The sequence below is a fragment of the Triticum urartu genome, chromosome 1A (assembly GCF_056163025.1).
Source record: "Triticum urartu cultivar PI428250 chromosome 1A, HENAU_Tu73, whole genome shotgun sequence".
NCBI classification, from domain to species: Eukaryota; Viridiplantae; Streptophyta; class Magnoliopsida; order Poales; family Poaceae; genus Triticum; species Triticum urartu.
The window spans coordinates 581,816,697-581,835,763 of NC_141873.1; the positions used below are offsets into that span (position 1 = coordinate 581,816,697).

Sequence of the window (19,067 nt, forward strand, 5' to 3'; positions counted from 1 at the left end):
AGCATGTAGTAATGATCGCCTTGCATATACTACAAAGCTTGATAATGGCTTTCTAGTGACCCAATTCTGGTTTAAACAGAATTTTGCCAAGAATCCCAATCATAAATAAGAGGGCGCATTCATACTTAATACGCAAGGTGCTTCTGACAGCTGAAAAATGATGAACCAATATTATCTGATCTGTTTAAAATTTCTTCTGCTTGGTCACTAAAATGTCCAACTTCATCACCATTAGCCTTAGCAACATGTGATACGGAGTACTGGCGCACAACGTATTTCTTTCATATTCTGTCCATGTATGTCATCATAATATGAATTTTACTTTGTCTCGATAAATCTCCATGCAATTAATGCACAAGATAACACCAAGATCATTCATGTCATTATTGGAAGATAGAAAACCTCTTGGTTTAGACAATAAGCTTTTCATCTACATGAGGGAGAGAACTTAGGGGCTGTTTGGTTTGCAGCCACATATTGCCACACTTTGCCACACCTCAACTTAGGCAAATTTGAGCAAGTTAGGTGGGTGTTTGGTTCTAGCCACACCTAAGACAAGAATTTTTTTATGAGTAGTGAACCCCACATGTCATAGACACAAAAAGTGTGACAAGATTCCCTTAGGCAAGCCAAAGTGTGGCTAACAATTTGAGCAACTCAAGTTAGGCAAGTGTGGCAAGTGTGGCAAAAAGTAATGTGGCAACATAAGGCAAACATAGTCACAATCCAACCAGTACTCCCCCAGAGTAACATTGTCTCAACGCTTGTATTAGTTCCTAAAATAAATTCTCCAGACAACATGTCTTATATATGCTCTTTTATCCTTTAATGACAAAACCTTCTAGATGAGCCATGTAAATAGAACATGTCAACACAAAACATGCCGTCATGATAACACAATTTTTTTGACCATTCCTTAATTCCGACAAAATGAAAGATGTCATAAGACAAATTTCTTCTCTCTTTATTATAAGCCTTCCAGTTACAAGTCTTTTAGCCTCTTTAAGGAGTCATGTCTAGATTTGTGAATCCATTTATAGCCTACAATATTTAAATCATCTAGAAAACTGCACTGGATCATAGCCTTCATCCTACATGGCAACAAGATACTAAGATCAACACACACACATTATTTATCACAGGGAAATGATGAGGGTTAACACGTGGTGTTGTGTTAGTGGTTTCATAATCCTCAATGCACCTCATGCATAGGAACACAGATCTCATGGTTAGTCAGTTTCTCCTCAAGTTTTGTGTTACTAGGCTCCAAGTTCCCAATGATTACTTTATTCTTATAGAACATATATCAAGCTCTAGAGTCTAATGTCTTAGCAAGTATACATTTCAGTTATGATCCACATCACCGTAGGGAAGAAGACGGAAAAAACTTGAAATGTGGCACATAATTACAAACGAGAGAATCCTAAATTAACATTGTCTTCAAATTTGTTGCCTTATTTGACACTAATAAACTTTGCTTTCCTTATTTAATATCGAGTGTAAATTTTATGCCTTTTATGAAACTTCCGTCTATTTTAAGCCTTGACGGTGTTAAATGACACCTTAAAAACATATTTACCCTTCATGTGGTATGTGACCAAAATTTTACGTGTATGTGCATCCGGCCGACTCGATCTGTATTGGCCTCGACTGTTGAATATATGAGCAAATTACTATTTAATCCGAATAAACAGTAAATAAATCATGACATCAACAATATAGATTAAACTAATCATGCAGAATAACATAGTAGATCAACAGATCGAATCTAGGGCACAAAGTAGAAGTAGGAATTCTAGTACGATCCCAAACAAGGAGGCCATAATCACATACGATGCAGCAGGAATAGGACAGCCTGGCGTTGATGTTGTCGCCCATGTCGTTGATGAAGAGATTGCCAAGGTCGGGGAGGAAGTTGTCGTTGGCGAAGTTGTCGCTGCCAGCAGTCGCGCGAGTGCGCTCGCCAAAACCTTAACGCCCCTCTCCTGTACAGGATCACGAGAGGCGGGGTTTCAGAGGCCTGCTGTCCCTTCTCGCAGTGCACGCCGAAACGAGGGATGGAAATGACTTGCGTGGCAGCGCAATGATCTGGAACAGTGAGAAACCATATGATGTGGTTGCAGTTAGGATAGACGTCTGCCTGCCAATATAGAGCGGGTCAGTTAGGTCTTGTCGTGGGAGTAAATCCCACGTCAAAGTCAGTAACAGCCCAACGATCCTAAAGAATCAGAAATGACTGACTAATTAACTCGTCTGTTATTAGTAATTAATGACTCATTAATTTTTTCGAGCAAAAAAAATATAGACAACGTGCATAGCTTTGTCCTCGGCTCATCTCATCCTAAAACCCGGCCCGGTCTGACGCGGCGTGACGAGGCGGGCGAGGAGGCAAAGCGCACGTGTAGGTCTCCTCTTCTCATGCTCATACAAGTGCTAGAAGAGCCCACCTTATAAAGAGGTGCAACTATCACTCAACTAGCAGGGTGGGACTAAACTTTAGTCCCACTCACACCACTCACAGCCATGCATGAATGGCCATGATAATTTCAGATTTTTAGTTGGGCTTTGGGCCAAAGGCCTACTAACAAATTCCAACAATCCCCCACAAAGTCTCATTGGCACATGCCATCTTTTAGTTCCAAAACATTGTTTATATATCTGTGTTTAGTGAAGACCATTAAGTTGAACTTCCACTTAGAAATTTTTGCTACACTAGACCACAACTTCAATAGTGGACTATGCCTTGAACTACAAGTTTCTTGGGGACTAGTCTCACACAAATCCTTGGCCGATAATGGGCTGCCGCAAGCCTTCCCCGCGGGTGGAGCGTATACGCCATACTCCAAGGTCTTTCATGAATTTATTAGAGAACACCCAATTCTCACAGACTGCGACGTTTAACAGTCAAATTTATGTAGGTGCGTTCATCAGGATATGCTCTGCAGGACAACATCTCTGCTTATATAGACAGGCCATTTGGAACACATTAAGACAAGTATTAACCTACCATGCAGATTAGGAGAGTATTGCATCTTCACGGAGTGGGATAATTAATATAGGGATATTCTCCTCCCAGCTGACCGACAGTTTGTCTCCCACTTTTATTTTACGGGATCTCCGATCACATAGAGTAGGCTACCATTATGGGTAATTCATATGGTGGGTCTCAAACCCATCTCTATCGACGCATTATCTATCACACTGCGTGATAAAACCCTTTGTGAAGGGATCTGTCAGGTTCTTAGACGTTTGGATGTAATCCAACATAATAACACCGGACGTCAGGTTCTTAAAAGTTTGGATGTAACCCAACATAATAACTTCGGAGTTCGATCTTTTTGACAGATTTCAATCTCCTCTTCACATGCCTTGAGGCCACTATAATCCTATGTTATAAGACACAACAAAGACGAAAAATACACAACTCCTGGGCTACGCCTTCAAGAAGGAATCGCTACATGGTTGAACTCGGGATTCTCATACTCAAATCCAAGCTTCAAGTAACCACCTTCAGCAAGAACACGGCGCATGCACGCGTCGACATAGCCCAATCTGTGATCTTATATTTCCACCGGAGTGCATAAACTCGTCGTTGAAGCCTACTATACCATCCACCCTTACCCGTCTACCGACGCCTCGATAGCCGGATACCTCTGAGAAGACAACGGAAGACAAAGACGTCCCATACGGCCTGCCTCCCACTACTACTGCACCACCTTCGATCCAACACCAACAGTCTAAACATGAGACCTCCACCAGAGCCACCGTGCATCACTTGCCGATAGCAGGCATGACTTGACGTCTCCACATAAGACGTTGTGCATAACATCCGTCGGTAGCGCATCCACCAGTGGCTCCACCTGCCGGCGACATGCATTGCCTGACAACTCCGAAAGAGGCACATGTGTCACCCGCCGAGCCACATCGAACCCATACCGCCACCACCTCGAGATCCTGACTCCGAGTCGCCCACACGACCTCAAAGTCCGCCGCCGTTGATGAAGAGGGGCCGCCACTCCGATTCTGGGCGCTATAGGGAGCACCCACCATCCCGCCAGCCGTTGTCTTCGCCCATACAATGGCAACCAACGCCATGATCCTGCATCAAGCGCCATCGATGCCGGAGGAAGCTCCAGCTGCCACGCGCGTCCTGCGACGAGCTCGGAAATGGGGTCCCAAGATCCGCCGCACCGGCCGCCACAAGGACCCACCACCTGGCATGTCCGCCGCACCGACGAGCGTTAATATAGGATTTTTTGGCATTGTTATATTGCCAAAAACGTCTTATATTAAGTACGGCGGGAATAGTGTACATTATACTAGCGGTTTTGCCAGCCACCAGTACTCGCAGGATAGAGATAGCTCGAGCTAACACACGTGGACAGAGGAACCCGCCAATGAACACATGCATCAGACGGTCAATCGCTAGCCATCTTCCATCAGCCAAAAGTAATAATAATAATATTCCTGCTAGCAAGCTCACATTACAAAAGCATTGATGTAATTCCTTTCACACAAAATGGTCAAATGGTCAAATAGACAAATCTATACACGTTTATGTACAACTAAGAATAAGTTCGTACATATAATTATAAGCATATCTTCTGAAACCAGTGAGATCCCATCTTTAATGGACCCAAAATTGCTGGGTTATGTATCTTATGTGATACATAACCACCGGGTTTCGTCAAAATTGCTGGTTATGTATCTTATGTGATAGGTTGTTCCATACTAGTGAGAGACTAAAAAATTGTGGTTGCTGCCGTGGGATCTGATGATGCAGGCTGCCTGTTGCAGCTACCTCGCATGGAGGCCCGAGGCGGGCTACCACCTGCCTACATAGGGAGGTGGGAGACGATGAACAGCAACCTCCTCGTCTTTCTCGTTGATAGGTCATCATCCCTAGAGGCGAGGATGAAGCAAGGCACTGCAGGGTTTTCATTTTCCTACATATTCTTGTTTTTTTTGTGCTTCTGTTGCATTAGTGTTCGCAGTAATTTTTTTCTTATTCTGAATTTTATCAAATAATTATTTTCCTTTCCTATTTTTTTTGTTAAGTAAAATCATGTTTAAGTGGCAGACGCTGACGCAAAAGAACAGCCGCGTCATCAAATATGATTTTGCAATGTTTGAGACAAGAAATTCGTATGGGCTTGAGACTCAAAAGTTCATAATTGTCTAGTTTGGATCTTAAAGACCAAATCTAAACTTGGGAAATAGCAGGGGACCAAAAATAAAATTTAGTATTTAATAAAGGAGTTGACGCATAAAAATGTTTTACACTTGAAGAATGAAGTCATAAATTGTTTAAATCTAAATAAATCCAAAAGTCTGACACTGCTGAATGATTATGTTGCAGACTTTTGAGCTATATGATGAAGATGTTATATTGTTGACCATGCATGACCTGGTGCATGATTTAGCAAGATTTGTCATGGAGGATGAAATTATTTTTGTTGGCAATATTAATAATGCTGAAGGAAGCCGCTACCACTATGCATTGCTAGATGATTGTAGCAAGTCATTGGGATCAGACTTATCCAAGATAAGAGCGTTGCGTTTTATGGATTGTGACAAATATGAACTTCATGATGCTGCATTTTCATCTGCCAAGTCTTTGCGTGTCTTGGACTTAAGTGAGTGCGCCATATATACGTTGGCAGATTGTATTGGTGAACTGAAGCAATTGAGATATCTTAATGCTTCAAGAGTCCAAGATGCAAAGATTCCAGACAGTATCACCAAGCTCTCAAAATTGATTTATCTGAATCTTCATGGATCTCCTACAATCTTAGCATTACCAGAGTCAATTGGAGAAATTGAGAGTCTAATGTATCTTGATTTGTCAAGTTGTTCCGGAATTACAAAACTGCCAGAATCATTCAGGAGGCTACAAAAATTGGCGCATTTGGACTTATCAAATTGCTCGTCTGTGGAAGGAATATCAGTGTTATTGGAGAGCCTCACACAGCTAGAGTATTTGAACTTATCATACTGCCCAAATATCGGAGATATACCAGAAGTTCTGGGTGGCCTATCCAAACTGCAGTATTTAAACTTATCAAACAGCTCATATCTTGAATGTGGTAAAGAAGCAGAATTTTTTGGTGGAGGTAAATACACCACGGGTCATAGAACTTGCACGCAACGGTCACTTTGGTGCACAAAGTTGCAAAATACGTATTTGTAGTCACTAAACTTGTGAGACCGTTCAAATACAGTCACCCTCCCCGTACGCGGGCGTATCCATTTACACCAGCATGGCACGGGCCACTGTCAATGACACATGGACGCATTATTGCACAAAACCCTTGCTTCCTTTTCTTTTTGTGCAAAAAAAGTCAACCACCGATGGGACCTAACTCTCAGGATGAGCGATAATTTATCCAAAAAAAGTATGACGACCAGGTCTCAAACCCTCGACCTAATGCTAGAACAATACACGTCCCAGCCACTGCACCACATGTATGTACAGAACCATTATGGATAACTACATTTAATGTACAAAAACAAAAACGCTCATGGAGCAGAAATGGTCTGCGGTCCACGCGACCTACTTTGCACTTGTTTATTTTTACAAAAATTTGTAGACAGTATGTAAATTATAATGCCAATAATAAGATAACTTTCAAATATTGTTCATGTATTATTCTTAAATAATACTTATAAATTATAAAAATGTTTGTATAAAAATAACAGAAATAATTTTTAAAATATTCATAATTCAAAAAATGTGCATCTTTTAGAAATATTCATAATTAAAAAAATGTTGTATCGTTAAACCTATTCGTGTTATTTTAGAAATTCATGGATCATAAAAGATTGTTCATGTATTATTTCCAAATAATATTTATGAATAATAAAAATATTATTATTATTATAATACTAATAATTTTTAAAATTAAATTCATAAACTATTTTAATTATACAATCATTTCAATAATTATATGCACATTTTGTATAGTTCAATGTTTGTATAGTTTACAATATTAATAATTTAAAATCTAAACTGTTGGTATGAATATTTAATCATGTATAATATTTAAATTATAATTTTGTTGATATAAGTCATTAGTAAAACAAGTTAATATTTATATTACATTAAATAAATATTTTTTATTTTAAAAATATTTAAACTTTATAAAAGATTATTTGTGCAATTCAAAATATGTACATGCGTTAAAAAAATGTTTAAACACTGTAAAAAATATTTGTGTTAACTAAAAAATGTACATTGCATTAAAAAAAGTTGAAACATTATATATTTTGAATTACACAATGTACAATTATGTTCGCATAGTTCAAAAAACTGTTCGCGTAGCTTTTTTAATGCACGAACATATTTTGAATTACACAAACATTTTTTTTACAATGTTTAAACAGTTTTTAAAATGGCACGTATTTACATAGAACAAGAGTGATAAAAAACATATACATTGTTTGTCCACAAACTACATCACATGTCGCAGTTGCCTGGTGGTTAGCTTATGCGCGAGTGAATCACCATGTCATAGGTTCGAACCCGCCGGTTGCACAGGTTATTAGATAGATTTCTTCATTAAATTTTTTCAGTCTGCGTTGATAAGATATACAAGGTTGCCGTACTGTTGTTGTGGTGGTTGTCCAAGCGAGCCACCCAGTAATACGTCGTGGGATCAAAATCCCTCCACTGTTTTTTTATTTGAGGGGCTTCTTATGTAAATAAAAGAAGAGCTAAGGGCTTTTCTACAAAAATCTATCATACAAGAACATTTACAGCGGCTTACAGCGGGCCCATGTCATGCTGGCAACTATGAATACGCATACATACGGTGAGAGTGACTGTATTTGAACGGCCTCGCAAGTTTAGTGACCACAAACACGTATTTTGCAACTTTGTGCACCAAAGTGACCGCCATGTGCAAGTTCTAAGACCTCTGATGTATTTACCTCTTTTGGGTGCCCTCACCAAACTCGAGTATTTGAACTTATCTTCAAGGAAATGTGAACTCAAGAAGCTCCCTGAATCTTTGGGCGGATTCAGTCAACTCAAGTACTTAAACTTATCAGGTTGGCGAGATATGAAAAAATTGCCAAGATTATTTGGGAGTCTGAAGAACCTGCTCCATCTTGACTTATCACGTTGTTGTATGATTGATGGTATACATGAAGCTTTGGTCGGTCTTACCAGTCTGCAACATTTAAATTTAAAAGAAACACACCTTAGTTCGCTGCCAGATGATCTGACCAAGCTTCGGTATTTAAATATATCTGAACAAAGAAATATACCAGTAGACTCCTCATATGATCCTCTCTCTGCAGAAACCTTGGACAGTCTCATCAACCAGATATGCGGAATTAATCTTTCAGATCTAGAGCATTTGGACTTGTCTGAAAATTATAGGGAAAGAATACCTGAAAGTATTTGTAGCCTGACAAAACTGCACACATTGGACCTCTCAAGGTGCAGACGATTGGAGAAAATACCTGAGAGTATATGTACAGTTGGTAGCTTGAAGTTTCTTTATTTAGAGAATTGTTACAGTCTTGCTGAAGTACCTCAACTCGATAGTAGTGCAATATCGTTACCACACTTTGTGGTGCGTGCTCGTAATGATGGATCTAGCAGCAATCTTGTCCTGCTAAAGTCCACAAATCCTTTTGAGCTGGAGATAACTGAACTTGAAAATGTGAGGTCCGCAGGAGAGGCACATAGTATAAAATTAATGGAAAAGCAAAGCATTCGGTTGTTGAAACTGGAGTGGACTCGAGGTGTTGACAGATTTGTGGATGACAAAATGTTGCTGGAAAAACTAGTGCCTCCAAGCACATTGAGTGAATTGGAGATAAGTGGTTATAACAGTGTCATCTTTCCAGGCTGGGTAGTGGGCCAACTACCAAACCTGAACTCACTGGTTCTCAGAGATATGGCAAATCCGGAAGAGTGGGACACTTCATACTCCACCGGTGAGGAGAACGTGTTAACAAGAGTGCAAATAAATGGTTGTCCCATGCTAAGGATGAAAGGGCCTCTGCCCAAAGCTAAAATATGGGAGATACGATGCAGTGATTATGTGTTATCATCATGGGATGAGTGCATTGTGTCACACACCAGTGCTTTCTCCTCTTCTCTAGTAACTACTGGGCTGTCAATTAGAGACTGCAAGGGGCCTCACCAATGGAGGTGGCTTCAACACTTTCCTGGACTCCCTTCTTTGTCTATTGCCAATTGTGGCGATCCAACCAGCTCACCAGATATCATCCAACTACTATCCTCTTTGGAGGAACTATGGCTAGAGGACCAACACATGGAAGAACTGCCAAAATGTTGGGCGAGCTCCCATCTCTAAAGACTCTGTATATACAGCATAGCAGTCGTATAAAGGAGTTGAACGAGAACATGAGGCAACTCACAAAGCTTGAATGGCTACAACTGAGCTTCTGCAAAAGCATATCTGCAGTGCCACATTGGGTAGGCGAATTGACCTCTCTCAAGCAACTTGCCCTAGATAACAATGAAGGCTTGAGGTCTTTGCCGGCAAGCATCAAACAGCTCACCAGCCTCCAGAAAATATTACTTATTAGCTGCAATGCACTAGAGCACGTAGTTGCTGAACCAGAGGACGGAAAGATGAAGCTCACTCACAACCAAGAAAGGGAATCTGTGCTGCCCACCTCTCTAAAGAGACTTTATCTGAGTGGATGTGATGGTATCAAGTCTTTTCCTGAGGGAATACATCAACTCACTAACCTACAGGACCTACAAATAACGGGGTGCCCTGGACTAAAGCAATGGTTTGAATTAGAGGAGACAAAGGCCAAGCTGGCTCGCATAGAAAAGAAGGTATGTGTCCCGCCAAGCCCTTTGTCATACTAATCTTATTCTGATATGCTTCATGTTTTGTTTTTTCTTGATGTATTCATCTTGCATTTCTTATTTGGTTCTTTCATGCATACATGCAGAGATATTCATCTACTTGGATTTGCAATTTCCCTTTTGTTTAAAAGCGCCTTGTTTTCCAAAATATAATAATAATAGTGCAAAGACAAGTAGTCTAATTTCTAGAGTACGTCAAGTGACAGTGTACCTCTACCAATGTAAAGATGGACACAATAAGTGTATTGGGAATTTGTTTGCAGTACAGGCCGAGGCCAGTGCGTTAAACTTTTCTTCTTGATCTGAACAAAACATGTTTCTCCTGTATATTGAACCTGCACTTATCATTCATATCAGCAAGAATTGAATCTAATCAAATAATTTTCACCATTCGTTTTACAGCGGATTGAGTTCTAGACAGTGCATGCATATGCTGCACAACCAGGTTGCAACCTGAAACAACCTGCAAGATTTTGTTCTGGGTGATTTAAATTGTTGGAGTTGAAGAAGAACTTGAAATTACAAGCCATCGTGACGTGAAACTCGTTTGCAAGACCTGCAGCATGTGACTTTGAAGATGCAGGCCATCGCCTGTACTAGTGTTTTGTTCTACAGGTTCTTGAAACTCAATGTAGAGTCCTCTCCCCCACCCTTTCTACTTTGTGCTTAGTTTGCAGGCATATGTTCCCTGCTCCTTTCACTTTTCTGTATGGTTAACCAAACAGGAATTGCAATACTTGTACTATTTCCCATTTCCATTAATTGGGTCCTGTTTCTGTATGGTTAACCAAACAGGAGATTTCTACTTTGTGCTTTTGTTGAGCATGCCTAGTATTTGTAATCTCTTGCTAGTTTGTCTGTGAGCAAACTACTCTACTCTTTACAGTGTTAGCAGCCAAAGCAGAGTTAGCTGCATGGTTGCAGGCCTATCTACCCTCAAGGTTTTGTTGTGTGTGCGGTGCTGTTAATTTCAGAGAGTTGGAGGAGGAGCGGAGTTTTGCAAGATGTGCAGCATGCATGGAACTTTGAGGCTGCTAGTTCTCTGTTCTGCATAATTTTGTGCTTGGTTTGCATACTTTTGTTACCTGCTTCGGCAACTGCCCAAGTGCGCTGTTCGTTGTAACAACTACTCTACATATGATTGTAGAACCTGCATGTTCGTGGCTTGTATTCATTCTGTCCTAGAGTGCGTGATAGGTACTGTACTTGTTTGCTTATAGTTATAGAACTTGATGCTAGTTTGTCTGTCAGCAAACTAATCTGCTGGTACTGTTGCTACTCGATCTAATCGGTGTTAACAGGCAGCTAACCATGCTAAAAGCCTGAAACATACTCCAACAATGACACTGCCACTGTCATTGTTGGGTTTTGACGAACTTTTTTTTTCACAAAAAAAACTGGACAAAAAAAACCGGACGAAAAAACCGGACCGGGAGCATGGTTTTTTTCCCTTTCCGAAAGAGGCACGTCCGTGCCTCTCGCGAAATCACAACCGTGCCTCTCATAGAAGCAAAACCGTGACTCTCGTGGAAGGAAAAAAAACAGAAAACGCGTTTTTTTTTCGTCTCCGAAAGGCACGGCCGTGACTCTCGCGAAAGCACAATCATGCCTCTCACGAAAGCCAAACCGTGACTCTCACGAAAGAAAAAAAACAGAAAATGTGTACTTTTTTTCTTTCCGAGAGGCACGGCCGTGACTTTTGCAAAAGTACAACGGTGCCTCTCGCGGAAGCAAAACCGTGACTCTCCCAAAAGAAAAAAAAAACAAAAAACGCGTTTTGTTTTTCCCTTTTCGAGAGGCACGGCCGTGACTCTCGTAAAAGCACAACCGTGCCTCTCGCGGAAGAAAAACCGTGACTTTCGCGAAAGGAAAAAAAAGAAAACGCGTTTTTTTACGCAAAAAAAATTGATCGAAAAGCTAAGAAAAACCGGGGGAAAACCAAAACGTCGAAAAAAACCAAAAAACCGTTTAAAAAACCGAAAACACGTGCGAAAAAATAAAAAAAATAAAATCCGAAGGGAACGTCCAGAACGCGACACGTGGCAAATGGCTGAAAGCGCGCCAAGTGGCGCTGATCATTGCGAGGCTCCCGAAGGAGCGCTCGTTAACTAGTTGCTCCCGAAAAATGTGTATTTCCTCTCGACACAAGAAAAAGAGCGATGGTCAACACCAATCATGCTCGTGTGTGTGTGTTTTTTTTTGTGAGAAATCATGCTAATATTTTATCTTGTGTACACTTCGATGCTGTTTTCATTCTCTGCTGCTTTGCTCTTTGTTTTTTGTGGGGAAAAGCTAACTTTTTGCCGGCGGATCACACGTAGTAAACGTCAACCGCCTCTTTCATCTGCCACGTGCTACCTTGTCCCACATATTCCTCTCAATCTTATCTCTTTCAGAGAAATCAAGACTTCTTCTCTCTCCCAAAATATCTCACGCCGCTCTCCTCTATCTCTCAGGTCACCGCATACATCTTTTTGTTGCTCACGCACGAAGCGTCTTGTAGTCAAGTAGCCATGAATTTCTCCTCATCCCTTCCAGCAAGCAGCCCTTACTCCTGCCTTTTTGCAGCAAGCCATGGCGCCCCAAGCTGCCAATCTGTGGATACGCGGTCGAGCTGTTCGCGGTTGCTAGGAGCTGCTAGCCTGCTACTGCCCCGTCAGGCTACACTGCCATGAAGCTCGTCGATGGTGCTCGGCTACTATGGCCATCGGTGCTTTGCAACAGTCGTGGGAGACCTCCCGCAGGCGACAGGCTCTCGAGCAGGTCCGCAACTAGTTTGTGCAACAATGGTATTGTTGCGAATGACGGTGGCGAAGCTAGTGCAAATACGACGCATCGACGCAACGTAGTCTCTGTTGCAAAAAATAATTGCAACAAATGTTTTGGTGCAGGAATACGACGCGGCGACGAGATTCTGCAACATGATTTCTGTTGTAGGTTTTTTTAAACAAAGGTTTTCTTGCAGAAATACGGAGAAAAGGCTAAAGATGTTGTTGCAAATTTTACAACAAGTGTCTTGTTGCAGAAATACAAAAAAAGGTCAGAAATGCTTTTGCAAGAAAAGTCATGTTACAACAGGGGTTTTGCAACAAGGGTCTTGTTTCGAAAAGATCAGTCGACAAACGCGTAGTATGCTTTTTTTTGCGCCATCAGTTCTTCTCTATGATGTGCAACTTGCCCCATATCGTTGATTATTTAGCAGAGATGTCAGATGGATAACAAAAATCCAGCGTTGTCTATGTAGAAGTAATCGCTAACTAACACTACAAGACAATACAGTGTCTAAATAAATCTATGGTGGTTAAAGCCACCTCAGAGGTACTCTACTACTACGTATATGACAGACAGTAGTAGTTAACACTGCAAGGCAACGTAAGCATTGTTCCATTAATTATTGCATATCTAATGAACTTGTTCCTTACGCCAGCGGCAGCCTTCTCCTCCTTCAAGAAAGAAAGTTTGGGTATCTGCCTCTTGCCGGCGATGGTGCAGATCCGCCTCGTCTCCGGTAGCCCTAGGGCCATAGAGGCGCAATGGATCCTGACAAGGGCCGACGGAAGGGCTTCGTTTTTAGTCTTTTTTCAATCTTTGTTAGGATTTGTATCGTGTTCAGAAAGGCGAGACGAAGGTGGCTTCATTGAAGACGTATAATAGCATGGACCAACAAAAATTATAGATACATTGGAGACGTATCACCGCACCAAAACCTACTCCCACTTAGAGCATCTATAGACGCAGTCATCAAATGCAGCCCCTTAAACGGACACTGGCTGGCACTTCTCATTTTGGTTCGTCCGAAGCCATGCATCTTAAATTCTGCCCCTCATAATCTTGTAACAGATGCAACATACACAATTTACCCACGTAGATCAACGCCAAGCAACAAACATAATCAAGTCGGGCATAATTCACTGATACAAATAAACAATTTTCATCAACCAGACAATACTTAAACATAAGAAAAATCACTAAGGGCTCCTTTGATTCAAAGGAATTCTATAGGATTTCTGGAGGATTGAAATCCTTAAGAATTTTTCCTACGTTGGTCCTTTGATTCATAGGATTGGATCCCATAGGAATTTTTCCTATGTAATATTTTGTACTACATTTCATAGGAAATCTAACATCCACTCCAACCTCTTTTTACAATTCCTTTGCTTTTCCTGTGCCATCAAACACTCCATGCTAATCCTGTAGGATTCATGTGTGCATGCCACTCTAACCCTATACTTTTCCTATTCCTACGATTTGAAAATCCTGCGAATCAAAGAGGGCCTTAATTATGTGGGGATAGTGGAGGAAATCATCATTTCCTTGACGGCCCCTTCCCGTGCGGTCGGCGGTGCTGCTCTGGCCGTCGGTGTAGGTGTCGGACACCGAGGGTCATCATCATCGAAGCTGGATGTGGATCCGTCGCTGAGGTCCAACGCGTCGTCCGACAGCCCGTCTGCACCCTGGCTAGTCTGCGGAGCAAGGGCTCCTGCTCCTCGGTGTGCCTCCTTGCCTTCGACTTCACTGTCGCCTAGGTGTACAGCTACAAAACACAGAAGACAGATATACTTTGCAGTGCCAAATTCCACCCATTAAGTTAGTAGGCATTGTCTGTGCAACTTGTTCTATGTCTTTTTGAATTCTTGCAGAGAAGTTAGTTGAATAATATTTTTTCACGAAAAAGCGGAGTCTACATCAGTCGATGCACACAATTATCTTTATTATTATTCAACCAAGTCTAACAATATAAATACATGAATAAACCCAAAGCCTCTTATCTGGCGAACAAAGTCGCAACACCTACACTCTTGATAATGTGCCCGGTCCGCATGAAGGTGCACAATCTAATCCAGTGCCCTCACACCTGCCCCACAGCGGGCATCGTCTGCGCGCGCTTTGGATGTGCCGCCACCATCTTCTGTAGTCCCATCTTCCGGAACGGTCAACGCATTCACCTTGCCAAGCCGTACTATTGTCGACGCCACCATATTGCCAGACAGTGTCGCCTCATGCACGCATCCATCCACACGCACCCGTCGCCGGAACTCCACTGCGCCACGTCGTCGAGACCCGTTGTCGTTCTTGCGGTAGATGAGACACCTCTCTTCCGGTCAGCTCATGCCCCAAAACGATATCCCATGAGGGAGATGCCATCATCGTCGGATCCGGGAGGCCCAGATCTAGGGGTTCCCCCGGAGCATCCCGAGCGTGTTGCCGCAACCTGCAACAAAGATGCTTTGAGAAGGGAACGACGTCACAAACGCCGCCATCATTCTCCATGAATGCAGTCGGCGTGATTTTCACCGAAAGTCGTGTCATCCCGATCTCGCAGTTGGATGAACCATATGGAGTCTCGCCGTGAAGACAAAAGCCGCCCGTCGGCACACCGTTAGCTGGGTTAATATAACTGTACCGTTATCTGCAAGCAATCATTAATTAAACGGGACTGAAGTTGAACTTCAATTTTTTGAAACAGGTGGACTCCACTTTGCCATCTTCAAACTAATCTGTGGCAGGCAAGGCCACATCTGATGTTCCAACCTAAGGCCCTGTTTGGATTCACGTTTCTGCTCTGTTTCTCACAGGTTTAGAATACACACCTGGTCCCCTCGTTTTCAATCTAGGAAAAAGACAAGTGTTGACCAGTAATTTACACCCATTCCAAGTGAGGCCTAGTGGGTGGGTGCGCGTTTTGGTTGGGCTCGATCGCTCTCCTCCTCTCTTCGCCGGCGGTTCCATTATTGAATCAAGCGGCAGTAAACAAACTTAAACTATCTCCGTAGTAGGTGTCTTCTGGATGGGTTTAGCAGCTGTGCCGTATCGATGGATGCAAAACACAGAGCAAAGACTTCTCATACAGACGACTCCGCCACCAAACACGTTATGTCTGAAAAAACTAACACTTTTTTTGTTGAACATTCTGAAAAAACTAACACTTGGGCGGCACATCAGCAAACCACCCCACTTTGTTAAGTAATTTTGGAGACTAAACAGAGCCAATAATTCAAATGACGCAACCGAGCCAATAACACTATCATTAGAATAAGCCAAACAAAAAAGAGAGTAATATAGACCGGATCAAGTTAGCAGGAGGGCCGGCCAAGCTACCACATGATGCGTACAACTGTTCACTACAGATATTCCCTCTTCCAAAATGAAGACATACAACGACTTGGGATAGAGCCATGGCCCCAAACTCCAACAATAAGTCACCATTGCGTACCTCAGTAGCATTTACCCCACCATTCTTCCTCCCCCGACCTTCGACACCCGCACCTTGAGAGCGCGACCGAGCACGAGCAGCGGCGGCCATGGCGGCGCTCAGCGGCATGCTTGCTGCTGCTGCCATCCTCAAGGTGGTGGGTGACCAGATTGGTTCTCTGATCGGAGGTCAGATCGCGCTGCAGATGAATTTGGACAAGGACCTCAAAAAGATGAAGATGGCGCTGGAGTCTGTCAAGGCAGTGCTCAAGGTCGCGGAGAGGCAGTCCATCACAGACGAACTGACGGGTCTTTGGCTGAAGCGGCTCAAGGACTTCTTGTATGAGGTCTCTGACATGATTGATGAGTTCGAAGCAGACACACAGGCCATCGCCCAGACGTCTGCGCGCAAGGTACACATTTGTGCAGTAAATTGACGCAGTTCTTTAATTTGTGAGTATGCTACTCTTCTCTTTTTGAGAAACAAGTGCTTTACATCTGCTGCCTCCAGATGAGCTGAGCGGTAGCTTGCTTGGCTACAAAATGAGCTGCCATATAGGTATTCGAAAACAATTTGTAAATAATTAGTTAAAAATACTGAGCTATTGAATCTGCTAGTAGATTGTTTGGCTTGATCTTGGCTCTATGATTGTGAACATCTTTGCCAACCCTTTTTTTGACAAATAACGGTTTTTATTGACTCAAAATGAAATATCAAGCAGATACAAACACAATGAGCACACACTCTGCGTCTTCATAGCTAGGATGCACACAGCTAATAAACATGCCTACATCTTTACAACACTTGGTAATCTGTTATCCAGTCTCCACAATAATAATTTGGGCACCAGATCCTTGGATGAACTAGACATGGTTTTGATAGGCCTCAGCCTTTGGGTCAGGCATCTGAAACATCTCCATACCATTTTGTTCTAGCTCCAGTTCTCAGCACATCATTAAAGGTGGTCTTAACCTTGGCCCTTACAGTCAGAGGTTCTTAGAAATAAGAGGATTTGCCTCTTATGTTTTAACAAAATTTTCTGTTGGGTGCTGGCCATTTTGTATTTTACTAACAAAGCAACTGTCTTGCAGTTCTCCTTCAAAAAATATTTGGCGAACAAGATCCCTTGTCTCACAATTGGCCCCAACATTACAATGGCCAATAGGATGAAGAACATGAGGGACGACCTGAAGGTCATAACAGATCAACACAAGGAATTCAAGTTAACAGACCACACTAATGCCAATGAGCCAAAGGTGACTGATATACGGGAAACATCATCAACCCTGGAGACAGAAATCACTGGGAGGACTGAGGAGAGAGATATAATATTGGCTTCTTTATCTGAGAGCATGACAAAGGATATCACAATCCTTCCTATATATGGCATTGGAGGCCTTGGCAAGACAACCTTGGCAAAAATGGTTTACAATAGTTCCCAATTCAATGAATACTCTCAAGTGTGGGTTTACGTGTCTCAGAAATTTGATTTGATCAAAATTGGGAACTCTATAATATCACAACTATCAGAGAAAGATAAAGAGAGTGGGTACACTGGAAAGCAGATGATCCATAATTCCCTTGAAAAGCTCCTTGCCAACAAGAAGATTCTGATTGTTTTGGATGACCTGTGGGAAGACAACATATCTCAGTTGGAAGAACTGAAAGATATGTTAAAAGTTGGGGAGAGCAGTAAGGTGGTTGTTATAGCAACCACACGGAGTGAAGGTATTGCAAAGAAGATGTCTACCATCCAACCATACAAATTAGCACCCTTGACTGATGATATGTGTTGGTCTATTATAAAGCAAAATAGTGCATTTGAATCTAGAGGTGACAAAGAACAATTGGTGGAAATAGGCAAGGTCATTGCAATGAAGTGTGCGGGTGTGGCTTTAGCAGCTAAATCACTTGGACACACGTTGCAATCTATGAAGTCTGGTCAATGGGAATCAGTGAGAGATAGTAATATCTGGACTGCACCTTCTTTGGAAGATACATCTTCTACACAAGTGCTTGCATCACTGAAGTTAAGCTATAGTGTTTTGCCTTCGTATCTGAAGCTATGCTTTGCCTATTGTGCAATATTTCCAAAAGGTCATAAGATACTTAAAGATGATCTTGTTCATCAGTGGGTTTCTCTTGGTTTCACTTCCTGGGAGCTCGGCCAGAGATACATTAGTCAGCTTTTGGGCCTCTCTTTTCTTGATCCTTTCAAGTCCCCATCTGTGAGTTTATTCATACCTTTTACGATTTCTTTTCATTAGTCTGTTGGAACTGGTGTAAGGTAATTAACTCAAGTATAGTTGTTAAAGTACACAAGCTGACAGATATTGAAACTATAGTATAATTCTAAAATCCCCAAGAATGATTTTGAGTACATCACATAATCATTGCTTACAGTACAACTTTTCCAAATAACTTCTTGACAATATCTCAACGATTGATGCGCACAAATGCAACCCAACACATCCCTAGAATATTCAATTATTGGTTTTACTGCAGCATGCTATACTTAAACAAAGAGTACACATTAGTAAGTACTCCCTTTGATCAAGTATAAAGTTGAACTAAAGCAGCAACAAGTATGGATCTGAGGGAGTACTAAGGCCGGTGGGAAAATCGTAATATCCTGTTGTAAGAAATGCCCACCCCGAGGTCTTTAGTTTGCATCCACATGTGGCATATGCATTTGCATAAACAGTCTCTTACTTACACATGCTATTGGGCTTACTGCAACTAGCATGATAACTTGGTGCGATAAGTTAATCTCCCTGTTCTTTTTTCGATGTTCTTTTAGAATCAGTTTTTTACTACATTAATCGTAAAATATACACCACCATATTTCGGTTCACTGAATAGCAGTAATAGCTATTCAGGACTAAAACACCCATCTGATGCGGTCTTGGAAACCATCATGGTGAATCACCCCTGGTATACATGCAAACCAGACAGTCCCATCACAAAATACGGAACCGTTTCAGACATACTCCCTGCGCAAATTAATGTAAGACATTT

The 19,067-nt window shown here is 41.9% G+C and overlaps 1 protein-coding gene and 1 pseudogene across 1 annotated transcript; both read left to right on the forward strand.

Annotated features, from left to right (window-relative positions):
- The first annotated feature begins 4,078 nt into the window (after positions 1-4,078).
- LOC147993050 (uncharacterized) lies at positions 4,079-8,865 on the forward strand. Its single transcript, XM_087539205.1, has 5 exons — positions 4,079-4,309; positions 5,360-6,113; positions 7,906-8,049; positions 8,350-8,669; positions 8,857-8,865. The coding sequence occupies exons 1-5, from the start codon at positions 4,079-4,081 to the stop codon at positions 8,863-8,865; spliced, it is 1,458 nt and encodes a 485-aa protein (XP_087395331.1).
- A 7,293-nt stretch (positions 8,866-16,158) lies between these two features.
- Positions 16,159-18,335, forward strand: LOC147993051 (putative disease resistance protein RGA3; annotated as a pseudogene).
- The last annotated feature ends 732 nt before the right edge of the window (positions 18,336-19,067 follow it).

Bases quoted from the DNA above. Each gene is read 5' to 3' on its own strand.
- LOC147993050 (XM_087539205.1), top strand. From the start codon at position 4,079: ATGGCAACCAACGCCATGATCCTGCATCAAGCGCCATCGATGCCGGAG. The intron at 4,310-5,359 runs GTACATTATACT...ATTATGTTGCAG, and splicing joins TTAAGTACGGCGGGAATAGT to ACTTTTGAGCTATATGATGA. The intron at 8,050-8,349 runs GTTGGCGAGATA...TTAATCTTTCAG, and splicing joins CAAGTACTTAAACTTATCAG to ATCTAGAGCATTTGGACTTG.